The sequence below is a fragment of the Orcinus orca genome, chromosome X, assembly GCF_937001465.1.
Source record: "Orcinus orca chromosome X, mOrcOrc1.1, whole genome shotgun sequence".
Classification (NCBI taxonomy): domain Eukaryota; kingdom Metazoa; phylum Chordata; class Mammalia; order Artiodactyla; family Delphinidae; genus Orcinus; species Orcinus orca.
Window position 1 is genome coordinate 15,030,328 of NC_064580.1, and position 15,418 is coordinate 15,045,745.

The 15,418-nt window shown below is 42.0% G+C and overlaps 1 protein-coding gene and 1 long non-coding RNA gene across 5 annotated transcripts in view; one reads left to right on the top strand and one right to left on the bottom strand.

The window, feature by feature from the left end:
• NHS (NHS actin remodeling regulator) overlaps nucleotides 1-15,418 on the top strand; it is a 349,404-nt gene that overhangs the window by 289,047 nt on the left and 44,939 nt on the right. For both annotated transcript variants that reach the window (XM_004269644.4, XM_049704699.1), the window contains exon 3: nucleotides 11,815-11,948. In XM_004269644.4, the coding sequence (XP_004269692.1) occupies nucleotides 11,815-11,948 (134 nt within the window). The remainder of the gene's footprint in view (nucleotides 1-11,814; nucleotides 11,949-15,418) is intronic.
• Nucleotides 1-15,418, bottom strand: part of LOC117201227 (uncharacterized) — a 105,941-nt gene that overhangs the window by 44,365 nt on the left and 46,158 nt on the right. The gene's annotated exons all lie outside the window — the stretch shown is intronic.

Consider the following 15,418-nt stretch of genomic DNA (forward strand, 5'->3'; position numbering starts at 1 on the left):
TTTCAAGTTTCAGGGCTGGGGTCTAAATTTCATTGGTCTAAGGGAATAAGCACCAAGAGTCTACTGCAGTTTCAGGCTCTAGTTGACGAATGTTCTCCTCACACCACCACCAGAAAGAAGTATTAGGGACCCATTAATCTACCTGCCTACTCCCGGCCTGGGGCAAATGAAAGGGCAGGAGGGGAGAAATTGAATGGGAAATTGAGTTGATATCTCCCTCCAGACTCCTCCCTTCCTTCTACCTTTTCCTAACTAGTGACACCTATATTTTACTCTTCATTATGCATTTAAGAATATAAAAGCTTTTCCTTACACGGCCCATTTAGAAAAGCCCACTGTTTCCTTGCAGAGAAAAATGGAGGTGGGCACTTTAACATGGAAGACATTTATCTCAAAAAGACCTCTTGGAAGGGAGATCAAGCTGGCAGAGTGGGACATGGAGCTCACTTCCCCCCTACAAATACATTAAAAAATACAGCTACATCGGGAACGATTCTCACAGGATACCAGCTGAAAGCTGTCAAAAGATCTCATACAACCAAAGCTGCAAGAAAGATCCCCACATAACCGGGTAGGACGAAAGGAGAGAAAAAAAAGAAGGAATCAGGATGGGACCTGCACCCCTGGAAGGGAGCTGTGAAAGAGGAAGGGTTCCCTCACCCTGGGAACCTCCTTCGCTGGCGGGAAGGTCCGCCAGGACAAGGGAGCTGCAGGGGCCTGGAATTTGCAAGAGAGGAGTGTGCCCGGGCTGACTTGCTGCCAAGCAAGATACAGAGGGACCGGCTGACAGCTGCCGTGCTGCCACGCTTCCCAGCCTGAGATGCGTGCCTGCTGGTATGCACAGCTCGTGGGTGCTGAAACTCAGGCTTCAGTGGACAGACACGGGAAGAGGACTTGCTTTGGCTGCGCAGAGACATCCTGAAGAGCCTGGAGTGTGGTCTGGGCTGTAATTGGGGCTGCACACAGGACAGGGCACAGGTCCGCCAAAGGACCCCATTATCGACGCATGAAGGGCCGGGTACGGGTCCACCATAGACGCCTCATTGTCAGTGTGCTCACTGCGGGGGTGCGGCTCCAGCCACGCCAGACTTTGGGAGCACGCACGTACCAGGGCTGACGTCAGAGCCAATTATCAGCACTCCCACCATGGGGCGCAGCTCCGGCAGGCCTTGGGAGCTCATGCTTTGTGAACCTGCACACTTCAAAGGCAAGGCTGACGCTCGAGCCAATTATCAGCGCTCCCACAGCCGAGACGGGTCTCAGGGCGGCACCAGCAGCAGCGGATTTTGTGGGTGTGCACACCGGGTGGCAGGAGGCCTCACAGAGTCACAGGTCCTGGCGGACAGCTCCTGAGGAGGAACACACAGCGGCTCCCAGAGGCAGTGCTGCGGTCCCGCCTACCTCACACTGCAGCTGAGAACCAGATCTCAGGGCCTCTACTCCAACAGCTGGGGAGTAGACCCTGCCCCTGACAGGGCTGTGACAACCACAAAGCAAAGACGAGGCCCCACCCAACATACAGTGCAGGCTCTGGCCAGCACAACACCAAACACACCCCCCATCAAGGGGGAACAGTGGCCAGCACATGCTGAGGAAAGATGTGGCAGACATCCATACCAAATAGAGCCCTCACACCAAAAATAACGTGGACTCACACAGTCTACCCCAGCACACTCCCACATAAAAACAGCCTTTCAGGACCACAGTAGATAACTATTTCTCCTAAATTCGTGGAGTTAGAGAAATATAAGTAAAACGAAAATGCAGAGGAACTACTCCCAATTTAAAAGAATAAGAGGAATCCCCTGAGAGAACGATGAAACAAACCTCGCCAGTCTACCAGGCCCTGAGTTCAAAAAGGAGGTAATAAAAATGCTAAAGAACCTAAGAAACACTATTGATAGAAATGTAGATCACTGTAACAAGGAACTATTCAATAGAAACCATGAACAGGAGCCAATCAAAATTAGACAACTCAATTGCCAAGATAAAAACCGAGCTAAAGTCAATAAACAGCAGACTTAAATAAGTCTAAATAGCAGAATGAACAAGTCATCTGGAAGATAAAATAACACAAACCACCCAATCAGAACAGCAGACAGAAAGACAAGTGAAAAAAAAAGTGAAAGCAACATACGAGATCCATGGGATAATATAAAGTGTGCACATAATACGGATTCCAGGAGAAGAAGAAAGAGAAAAAGGGATCCAAAATGTACCTGAAGAAATTCTGGCTGAAAACTTCCCAAACCTAAAGAAGGAAACAGATATCCAGGTACAGGAATCACAGACCGTCCCAAACAAGATGAACCCAAACTGATCCACACCAAGACACGTAATTAAAATGGCAAAAGTGAAAAATAAAGGGAGGATTCTAAAGGCAGCAAGAGAAAAACAGAGTCATTTACAAGGGAATATCATAAGGCTATCAGCTGACTTCTCTACAGAAACTGTGCAGGCCAGAAGGGAGTGGCAAGATACATTCAAAGTTCTGAAAGGAAAAAACCTGCAACCTCGGATACTCTGCCCAGCAAGATTATCATTTAGAATAGAAGGAGGGAGAAAGAATTTCTCAGACAAGCAAAAAACTAAAAGAATACAGCAACACGGCAATACTCATGAAAAGATATTCAACATCACTAATTATTAGAGAAATGCAAATCAAAACTACATTGAGGGCTTCCCTGGTGGCACAGTGGCTGAGAATCCACCTGCCAGTGCAGGGGACACGGGTTCGATCCCTGGTCCGGGAATATCCACATGCCATGGAGCAACTAAGCCTATGCGCCACAACCAATGAGCCTGCGCTCTAGAGCCCGCGTGCCACAACTACTGAGCCTGCATGCTGCAACTACTGAAACCCGCGTGCCTAGAGCCTGTGCTCTCAAGAGAAGCCACCGCAATGAGAAGCCCGCGCACCGCAACGAAGAGTAGCCCCCACTCGCCGCAACTAGAGGAAGCCCGTGAGCAGCAACGAAGACCCAACACAGCCAAAAATAAATTTGTAAAAATTAGTAAATAATAATTAAAAAAACTGCATTGAGATATCACCTCACACCAGTCAGAATGGCTATCATCAAAAAATCCAGAAACGGTAAATGCTGGAGAGGGTGTGGAGAAAAGGGAACCCTCTTGCACTGTTGGTGGGAATGTAAATTGGTACAGCCACTATGGAGCAGAGTATGGAGGTTCCTTAAAAAACTAAAAATAGACCTACCGTATGATCCTGCAATCCCACTCCTGGGCATATATCCAGAGAAAAACATGGTCCGAAAGGATACATGCACCCCAGTGTTCATTGCAGCACTGACAATAGCCAAGACACGCAAGCAACCTAAATGTCCATCAACAGAGGAATGGATAAAGAAGATGTGGTGTATATATACAATGGAATATTACTCAGCCATTAAAAAGAATGAAATAATGCCATTTGCAGCAACATGGATGGACCCAGAGAGTGTCATACTGAGTGAAGGAAGTCAGAGAAAGTGAGATAGATATCATATGATATTGCTTATATGCAGAATCTTAAAAAAAATGATACAAATGTACTTATTTAAGAAATCAAAACAGACTCACAGACTTAGAGAACAAACTTATGGTTCCAGGGCAAGGGTGGATAGTTAGGGAGTTTGGGATGGACATGTACACACTGCTATACTTAAAATGGATAACCAACAAGGACCTACTGTGTAAAACAGGGGACTCTGCTCAATATTATGTAACAACCTAAATGGGAAAAGAATTTGATAAAGAATAGATACATGCATATGTATAACTAAATCACTTTGCTGTATAACCTGAAACTAACACAACATTGTTAATCAACTATACTCCAGTATAAAATAAAAAGTTAAAAGAAGAAGAATATAGAAATACTAAGCCTATCTTAAAAGAAATATTGAAAGGTCTTCTCTAAACAGAAAAGAAGCAAGAATCTATAGGAAAGGGAAAATCAGAACAGGAAAGGCAAATATATAAAAGGACTGAAGATCACTTAAATAAGCCAGTACATAAATTTAAAAACAATCAAAAAATTTGTGAAAGCAATTATAACTATAAGGAACAACAAAAGGATAAACATGAAGACGTAAAAGAGGACATCAGAATCACATAATGTGGGAGAGGGGAGTAAGAATATGTAGTTTTTTTAGAATGTGTTTGAGCTTACATGACTATCAGTCTAAGGCAAGAAGATACAGTTATGGTTTAACATACTTGAAAACCAGGGTAACCACAAATTAAAAACATACAGTGGTCTCACAAAAGCCAAAAAGAAAGGAACTCAAGCATACTACAAAAGAAAACCATAAACTACAAAAGGAAAAACAAAAAGAAGGAACAAAGAAGAAATACAAAATCAACTGGAAAACAAGGTTTAAAATGGCAATAAATACATACTTATCAATAATTACTTTAAATGTCAATAGACTAAATGCTCTGATAAAAAGACATAGATTGGCAGATTGGATAATAAAACAAGAACCTACAATCTGCTGCCTATAAGAGACCCACTGTAGGGTTAAAGACATGCATAGATTGAAAGTGAGGGGATGGAAAAAGATATTTCATGCAAATGGAAATGACAAGAAAGCGAGGGTAGCAATACTCATATCAGAAAAAATAGACTTTAAAACAAAGGCCATGAATAAAGACAAAGAAGGACCCTGTATTAATGATAAAAGGATCAATATAAGAAGAGGATGATATTATACTCATTAACATATATGTATGCAATATAGGAACACCTAAATACATGAAACAAATACTAACAGACATAAAAGGAGAAACTGATGGGAATACAATAGTAGCAGGAGATTTTAACACCCCACTGACATCAATGGACAGATCTTCCAAACAGAAAATCAGTAAGGCAACAGAGACTCTAAATTACACATTAAAACAGACTTAATTGATATCTACAGGACACTACATCCAAGAAAACCAAAATACTCTTTTCAAGTACACATGGAACATTCTCTAGGGTAGACCACATACTAAGACACAAAACAAGCCTCAACAAATTTAAGAGAAAAGAAATTACCTCAAGCATCTTCTCTGACCACAATGGCATGAAACTAGAAATCAACCACAGAAAGAAAAACGAGAAAAAAATGATTACATAGAGACTAAACAACATGCTACTAAAAAAAACGAGTCAACAATTAAATCAAAGAGAAAATTAAAAAAATACCTCAAGACAAAGGAAAATAAAAACACATGGGCTTCCCTGGTGGCGCAGTGGTTGAGAGTCCGCCTGCCAATGCAGGGGACACGGGTTCGTGCCCCGGTCCAGGAAGATACCACATGCCGCGGAGCGGCTAGGCCCGTGAACCATGGCCGCTGAGCCTGCGCTCCGCAACGGGAGAGGCCACAACAGTGAGAGGCCCACGTACCCCCCCCCCCCCACACACACACAAAATACCCACAACCATCCGAAATCTATGGGATGCAGTCCTGAGAGAGAAGCTTACAGCAATACACGTCTTCCTCAAAAAATAAGAAAAATCTCAAACAACCTAACCTTCCACCTAAAAGAATTAGAAAAGAACATACAAAACCTAAAGTCAGCAGACGGAAGGAAATAAAGATCAGAGAGGAAATAAATAAAATAGAATTACAAATAATAAAAAACTCAATAAAACCAAGAGCTGTTTTTTGAAAGGGTAAACAAAATCGATGAACCTCTAGCCAGGCTCACCAAGAACAAAAGAGAGAGGACCCAAATAAACAAAATAAGAAATGAAAGAGAAACAACAACCAATACCGCAGAAGCACAAAAAATCTTAAGAAAAAAACCATGAACAGTTTATATGCCAACAAAATGGACAACCTAGAAGAACCTGAGAAGTTTCTAGAAACATACAGCCTGCCAAAACTGAATCAAAAAGAAACAGATAATTTGAACAGCCCGATCACTAGAAGTAAAATAGAATCTGTATAAAACAATAACAACAACAAACCTCCCTGCAAACAAAAGTCTAGGACCAGATGGCTTCACTGGGGAATTCTACCAAACAAAAAGAAGAACTCATACCTATCTTTCTCAAACTATTCCAAACGACTGAAGAGGAGGGAACACTCCCAAAATCATTTTATGAAGCCACTATCACCCTTATACCAAAACCAGACAACGATACTACAAAAAAACAAAATCACAGGTCAGTATCTTTGATGAATATAGATGGAAAATTCCTCAACAAAATATTAGCAAACTGAATCCAACAACACATAAGAAGGATCATACACCATGATCAAGTTGGATTCATTCCAAGGTCACAAGGATGGTTCAACATACACAAATCAATCAACGTGATACACCGTATCAACAAAAGAAAAGACAGAAACAACATGATCATCTCGATAGATGCAGAAAAAGCATTTGATAAAATTCAACATCCATTCATGATAAAAATTCTCACCAAAGCAGGTATAGAGGGATCATATCTCAACATAATAAAATCCATTTACAACAAACCCACAGCGAATATAATACTCAACAGTGAAAAGGTGAAATCTTTCCCACTAAATTCTGGAACAAGACAAGGATGCCCACTCTCACCGCTTCTATTCAACACAATATTGGAAGTCCTAGCCACAGCAGTCAGACAAGAAAAAGAAATAAAAGGTATCCAAATTGGAAGGGAAGAGATAAAATTGTTATTGTACGCAGATGACATGACACTCTATGTAGAAGACCCTAAAGACTCCACACAAAAACTGTTAGAATAAATGAATTCAGCAAAGTAGCAGGATACAAGATCAATATACAGAAATCTGTTGCATTTCTTTATACTAACAATGAAATATCAGAAAGAGAAAGTAAAAAAACAATCCCGTTTACAATTGTGCAAAGGGCTTCCCTGGTGGCACAGTGGTTAAGAATCCACCTGCCAATGCAGGGGACACGGGTTCGAACCCTGGCCCGGGATGATCCCACATGCCGCGGAGCAACTAAGCCTGTGCGCCACAACTACTGAGGCTGCGCTCTAGAGCCTGCGTGCCACAACTACCGAGCCCCCGTGCCACAACTACTGAAGCCTGCACACCTAGAGCCTGTGCTCTGCAACAAGAGAGGCCACTGCAATGAGAAGCCCGTGCACTGCAACAAAGAGTAGCCTCCGCTCGCCGCAACTAGAGAAAGCCCACACGCAGCAATGAAGACCCAAAGCAGCCAAAAACATAAAATAAAATAAATTTAAATAAATAAATAAATAAAATTGTGCAATAAATAAATAAATAAAACCTAACCAAGGAGATGAAAGACCTATACACTGAGAACTATAAAACACTGATAAAGGAAACTGAAAATAATACGAAGAAATGGAAAGCTATCCCATGCTCTTGGATTGGAATAATTAATATTGTTAAAACAGCCATACTACCCAAAGCAATCTACAGATTTCACATGATCTCTATCAAATTACCCGTGATATTTTTCACAGAGCTAGAACACATAATCCTAAAATTTATATGGAACTACAAAAGACCAAGAATTGCCAAGGCAACTCTGAGGAAACAGAACAAAGCTGGAGGCATAACCCTCCCAGATTTCAGACAATACTGCAAAGCTACAGTAATCCAAACAGCATGGTATTGGTACAAAAACAGACATATAGATCAAAAGAACAGAATAGAGATCCCAGAAATAAACCCACACACCTACAGTCAATTAATCTTCAACAAAGGAGGCAAGAATATACAATGGAGAAAAGACAGTCCCTTCAGCAAGTGGTGTTGGGAAAGCTGGACAGCCTCATGTAAATCAATGAAGTTAGAACACAACCTCACACCATACACAACAATAAACCTAAAATGGCTTAAAGACTTAAACATAAGATATGACACCATAAAACTCCTGGAAGAGAACACAGGCAAAACATTCTTGGACGTAAATCATAGTAATGTTTTCTTAGATCAGTCTCCCAAGGTAAAAGAAGTAAACGCAAAAATAAATAAATGGAACCTAGTCAAACTTATAGGCTTTTTCACAGCAAAGCAAACCATAAACAAAATGAAAAGACAACCTACAGACTGGGAAAAAATATTTGCAAATGATGAGAAGGACAAGGGCTTAATTTCCAAAATATACAGACACCTCATACAACTCAGTATCAAAAAACAAACAAACAACCCAATCAATAACTGGGCAGAAGACCTAAATAGACATTTCTCCAAAGAAGACATACAGTTGGCCAACAGGCACATGAAAAAATGCTCAACATCGCTAATTATTGGGAAAATGCAAATTAAAACTACAAGGAGTTATCACGTCACACCAGTCAGAATGGCCATCATCAAAAAGTCTAAAAATAATAAATGCTGGAGATGGTGTGGAGAAAAGGGAACCCTCCTACACTGTTGGTGGAATGTAAATTGGTGCAGCCACTATGGAGAACAGTATGGAGGTTCCTTAAAAAACTAAAAATAGAGTTACCATATGATCCGGCAAACCCACTCCTGGGCATATACCTAGACACAACTATAATTCAAAAAGATACATACACTGCTATGTTCCTTGCAGCACTATTTACAATAGCCAAGACATAGAAGCAACCTGAGAGTCCATCAATAGATGAATGGATAAAGAAGATGTGGTGTATATACAACGGAATATTACTCAGCACTAAAAAAGAATGAAATATTGCCATTTGCAGCAACATGGATGGACCTAGAGATTATCATACCAAGTCAGACAGAGAAAGACAAATATTATATGATATCACTTATGTGTGGAATCTAAAAAAAAAAAATACAAATTCATTTATTGACCAAACAGAAACAGACTCATAGACATAGAAAACAAACTTATGGTTACCAAAGGGGAAAGGGGAGGTGGAGGGATAAATTAGGAGTATGGGATTAACAGATACACAGCACTATATATAAAATAGATAAACAACAAGGATTTACTGTATAGCACAGGGAACTATATTCAGTATCTTGTAATAACCTATATTGGAAAAGAATCTGAAGCTGTATGCCTGAAACTAACACAGTATTGTATTCCATTGTTTTTTTTCTTAATTAATTAATTTATTTATTTTTCGCTGCATTGGGTCTTCATTGCTGCGTGCAGGCTTGTCTCTAGTTGCGGCGAGCGGGGGCTACTCTTTGTTGCGGTGCATGGGCTTCTCATTGCGGTGGCTTCTCTTGTTGTGGAGCATGGGCTCTAGGCACGTGGGCTTCAGTAGTTGTGGCTTGCAGGCTTGGCTGCTCTGTGGCATGTGGAATCTTCCCGGACCAGGGCTCGAACCCGTGAACCCTTCATTGGCAGGCAAATTCTTAACCACTGCCCCACCAGGGAAGTCCCACAATATTGTACATCAACTACATAATTTTTTTTTAAGTCTTCCTGATGAACAATGGCTATGGTGGCAGTTTAGCAAAGACCACCTGTGTGGGGATGAGGACTTTTCTCTGGTTGTGAATGGGAGTCAACATTTGTCTAAAGAATCCCAAGCAGGGCTTCCCTGGTGGCGCAGTGGTTGAGAATCTGCCTACTAATGCAGGGGACACGGGTTCGAGCCCTGGTCTGGGAAGATCCCACATGCCGCGGAGCAACTAGACCCGTGAGCCACAACTACTGAGCCTGCGCGTCTGGAGCCTGTGCTCCGCAACGAGAGGCCGCGATAGTGAGAGGCCCGCGCACCGCGATGAAGAGTGGCCCCCGCTTGCCACAACTAGAGAAGCCCTCGCACAGAAACTAAGACCCAACACAGCCAAAAATAAATAAATTAATTAATTAAGGAGCCCGATTAAAAAAAAAAAAAGAATCCCAAGCAAAGGTAGGTGAGAAATACTGCCACATTTTCCTGACACAGACAAAGTTGGCAGTTGAGGCAGGGAGGCCCACAGACAGGCCAGTCAGACATGGACAGAAATCAGAAGGCTCAAGAGTGCTCAGGTACTGGTTTAGAGTACAGCACACTGACTACAGCAAAGAGGAAAGGGGCCAGCATTAGGGCAGCCAGTGTAAATAGGCAACAGGACCAGAGAACGACCTAACAGCAAGGGCACAGCGAGGGCACTAACTAACTACACAGCCCATGGGAAAGGTAGGGCTTTAAAGTGCATTCTACTGTTACAAAAGCAGACCTTAATGAAAGCATTAATTTGTTCTTCCTTTCAGTCACTCCACAAACATTTATTGAGAACCCACTATATCACAGGCACAGCAGGGCACTGCGACAGAAAGCTGAATATAATCTCTGTTGTCCAGGGGCAGCCTTCTATAAAAGAGGCAGACATATAGAGAGATCCTGAGGTTTATCAATACAATGAGAGAGTTGAAATGGCCACTGGCACTACAGGGCCTTCAGAGGAAGGGCATCTGACGCCACCTGAGAGAGTCAGTGTAGTTAGCTGTTTCCTAACACGGGTAAAAGAATTAGTGTCTTATGAGTAGCCAAATATTCTATATTATCAATGTCCAAAGAATTAGAATGTGATAAAATGTAATTATAATCAAATACTATCAAATCCCAGCAGTCTTGCTCTGATTAGCGAGGTGTGTTTGGACCTTCTAGAGCCTACAGATCAAGAAGTGGTCAAGAGCAGAGCCCTGGGGCCAAGTGTGTACCACTGACAGCTCGGCAATGACTTAGCCTCCCTGATTGGTTTAGGCATCTGCACAAGAGGGACACTATCAGTGCCTACTTCGTGCAGTTGTCAAGATAATGCACCTAAAAGCTTTTGCAAAGCATCTTTGATGCATGGCAATTGCTCAATAAACATTGGGCATCGTAATTATTATCGTAGACGTGCTGAGTAATGGCAACTTTAAACAACACAAGACAGATTAAGACATCTGCTGCACAAATTTCTACCTTGGTCACATTGGGTGGGAGTCACGAGATTTCAGGCCCTAGGCATGAGTGTGGGCTGGGTTTTGGCAGGCAGGGAAGCCTTTGGTGTGGCCAGTATGTTGGGTAGGACGTGCTTTGGGGCTCACTGAGACACCCAGAAAGCTAAGCTGTGCTCTTGATGTCTCAGTGATTCTTGTCAATGAGTCAGGACCACTTCATCGCACACATGGAAATTTCTTGGTTTTTCCCAGAAGTACCTTTATTCCTAAATCAGACAACTGTCACCATTGGGATTTCTTTACTTTCTTAGGAACACAGGATTTGAAAGCCATCTGAGTGTTGTGGGTGACAGAGCGTAGATGGGTACAACGGTGTTCAGGCCACAGGCTCTGTTTTTAAAAAATGGAATAAAGAAATAAATGAATAAGGCCCTGATGTGTAGGACTCTCCAGTTTCTGTGATATATATACTCCCACCGTAGCCTATTTCAAGCTACCAACAGTTTAAAAACTGGCTCGCAAAATTCCTGAACACATAGCAATCCGGGCCCCTGAGCCAATGTGAGCTGGCACCATCACCCACTGGATGGCTGTGAGCATCTGTCGCTACCACCCTGGGAGGCTCTGGTGTGTCTGTGCCTAAGGTCCACTCCAGGACTGATGTCAGCAGATCTTGCACCATTGTTCTAGATTTTTTTTTTTTTTTTTTTTTTGCTCATGTTGTTTTGAAACGAGGCATGTTGAGAAATATACTACTTTTTCCAAACTTAGAGTGAACCATCTTGTACAATGATTATGAGATGGACCCACTGAAATGTAGGTGTCCAACTTCATGTGAAGTGAAAGTTTAGTTCAGAACCATTCTGAAAAGCTTATTTGGTATACAAATGAGCTGGATTAGCAAAACCCCACTTTTTTCAAGCCTTTTGCTGCTCATCCTCCCAAGGGGGAAAGAGAAATTGAAAATGCCAAGTATGTTTCTGTATTATCGCTTTTTCTGCCCCCAGAACACCGGAGCCGGAGCGATCGCCGCGAGCAGAGAGCTGCTGCACCCCTTTCCGTAGTAGCTCCTCCACTGCCCGCCTACGCCCCAGCTCACAGCCAGAGAAGACGCGAACTTAAGGACCGGCACTTCTTAACGGTGAGCTTGATGGCCAGGCGGCAGCCCTGTACCTACTCAGCGGGAAGTATGAGTGGGTCTTGGGCGTCAGTTTCACTCCTCCTACTGAAGGAGACTGGGCTGCCTGAAAGAGCTAATCATGGGCATTTGAAAACTGAATTTTCCCCCTTTCATTCCTGAAAGGAATGCCTCTTTTTTGGGGAACAGAGTGGGGATACAGATTTTTAAAAAAAATTTAATTGGCTGCACAATGCAGTAAAGCAATAATAGTTAAGGACTCTAAAATCAGGGAAATTAGGAATATTGGATTAGCAGATACACACCACTATATATAAAAAAGATAAACAACAAGGATTTAGGGCTTCCCTGGTGGCGCAGTGGTTGAGAGTCCGTCTGCCGATGCAGGGGACCACGGGTTCGTGCCCCGGTCCGGGAGGATCCCACATGCCGTGGAGCGGCTGGGCCCGTGAGCCGTGGCCGCTGAGCCTGCGCGTCTGGAGCCTGTGCTCCGCAATGGGAGAGGCCACAACAGTGAGAGGCCCGCGTATCGCAAAAAAAAAAAACAAAAAAAAAACACAAGGATTTATTGCGTAGCACAGGGAACTCTTTTCAATATTTTGTAATAACCTATAATGGAAAAGAATCTGAAGAAAAAAATATGAAACTGAATCATTGTGTTGTATAACCGAAACTAACATAATATTGTAAATCAACCATCCTTCAATAAAAAATAAATAAAATAAAATCAGGGGAAAAATTGCTTCAAATCCTAATTCTTCTGCATACAAGCGGAAAGATTTAGGGCAGGTTATTTACCTTCCTTGTGCTCAGTTCCCTCATCTGTAATATGGGGATATTAATAGTAACTAGCTTATAGGGTTTGAAGCTTAAATGAAATAAGGCATGGAAAGAACTTAGCACAATGCCCGACATAGAGTAAGACCTCAGTAAATGTTAACTGCTGCAACCACTACTATTATTACTAGTCAGGCGATCGTGTGGCTGACTAGGTAGGGTGAACTGAGAAAGAACTTACATGATGTGAAAAATTACCATTTGAAGATGAATCATCTCGTAATTTCATGCCTCCCCCATTCTATAAGGGAAGGTGCTCTTCTGAGTAACCAGTTACCAGAGTGATGTCATCACCACTGGTGATGTCAGCCTTGCCTGGGTGGGTGTGGCTGTAACTCAGCTCAAGCCCCCAAGTATGGATCAGAGATGATGAAGCTGAGACCAGCTCAGAATACCTGGAAACACCATTACCCCAGGTGTGCCTTCTGAGGGCTCAGTGGGGACAGGTGAGCCCTTTGTGCCTCTGAGTAGGGCACCACTGAGGTGAGAGACTATGGTTTCTGTGACCAAATCAGCCTACACAGCCTGCCTGAATGGGTAGACCCCTGCTCCCGTCACGCCAGTTTGAGGCCCTAAGTCTAAAGAAGTTACAATAGTGTAGGTAGAAGTTGAGGTTTTTATTTGAAATTAAGGTTGTATGTATAATTATAAACCCTGTATCTTATGGCTTTACAATATGCAAATTAGATGCAAAATATTTGGGTCACATGATGCCAGACACCAAGCTGAGAACACATTTCATCTAAATGACTCTCATGATATATCCAGATAAAACAGTGAGTGATATTGAACAGTACACAGACATTTTTCCGACTCGTGGCTGGACAGTAGGTTTCATGTCCCTCAGGCTCATCAAGTGTCTACTAAGTGCCATGTCAAACTCACCATACTGCTGCAATGCAGCCCAGGGATAAGAAAGGAAGGTAAGAGTCTCTTATGGCTTTCTGGGTCTTTACATAGAGCAGTTACAACATGCTAGTGATTTGTCATAAAAGCCCTGCTCGACAAAAGTTCCTATTAAGCTCAAATCTGCTTGCTGCAGCATTTGCTTTTAATGAGGCATTTTCTGCATAAAAATGCTAAAAATATTTTTCCCATTCATTATAATATGTTTTGTGGCTCATTAAGCTGGCTTTCTTGGCGGGGGGCGGGGGGAGAGAAGAATGTTAAGCATTTGCAGAAATGACATAAAAATATTACCCTTTGTCTTAATCTGCATAATTTTTAATAATGTCTAAATACCAAAATAAGACTATAGGAAAAAGCTTAAACTAATGAATAGCAATGAGTGTGCTTCATTTTCCCAACAAACATTAATAAGAGGTCATACTTATGTAAATCAGAAAATTTACCCATCTCAATAATAGCATTTCTAAGTAATTTGGGGAAATTTTAACTGTTCCATTTGTTTGATTGAGTTTCGGTCACCAAGGTCATTGGAAGATTTCCATTCAAGTTGAATCCCTCAGACCTGGAGCTGACTCAGACTAGAACACAGTTCTATACATTAAGCTTTGTTTACAAAGGCTGTATACTGCTGCAAGAGGAAAGGCTGTAGGTATAGGGATAGGAAATTTGTAGCCAAACTGCTAGACAGACGTTTTCGTAAACAGCAACTCTTCTTTCCTTTACGAGACTTCAATTAAACCATTTTTCTCCCTCTAAAAAAGCATTCATAATGAGATTCTGATATACACTTGTCCACAATTCTATAAACTGTTATACTGTACTTTGGTCATTAAAGACATGATCTGTGAAGCCAAACTGCCTGGAATTGAAGACCAAGCTCTACCATTTACGAGCTATGTGACCCTGGACAAGTTAACCATTTCAGTGTCTTGGGGATAATGAGAGATAGTACCTTATAAGTTTAAAACAAGGATTGAATGTGTTAATACATGTAAACAGTACCTGACACATAAAAAGCACTTAATATGTATTCGACATCATCATCATCATTATTATGATTAGGCAATCCAAGTCCCTGAGGTATCAGTGATATAGTGATAAGACCATGGGTCCAACTAGGCTTAAATCCCAGCTCTGTAAGCTGAAAATTCAAGGGGTATCTCCTAATGAAAGCCCATATGGAAGTCCTCCCTCATCAAGGGTGGCAAAGGAGGTGATTTCAGGCCCAGATGGTTTCACAGAGGAATTCTACTAAACTTTCAAAGTCCAGATAACCTCAACGCTCTATAAGTTGTTTCAGCACATTGAAAATGAAGAACTTCTCCCTTTCTTTTATGAAACTTTTCTGAAGGTTTGATACCTAAACCTGATAAAGACAGGAGGGAGGGAGGGAGGGAGGGAGGGAGGGAGGGAGGGGAGGGAGGGGAGGGGAGGGAGGGAGGAGAAGGAAGGAAGGAAGGAAGGGAGGGAGGGAGGGAGGGAGGGAGGGAGGGAGGGAGGACAGACCAATATCAACTCATGATTATTGATGCACAAATGCTAAATTAAATGTGAGCAAACAGAATACAATATCATACTGAGAAATTAATACACCATGACTAAATGGGATTTATTCCAGGAATGGAAGGTTGGTTCAATATTAGGAAATCTATTAGTATCATATACTATATTAATAGATCTAAAGGGGGAAAATCCATATGATTACTTCCATAGATGCTGGAAAGGCC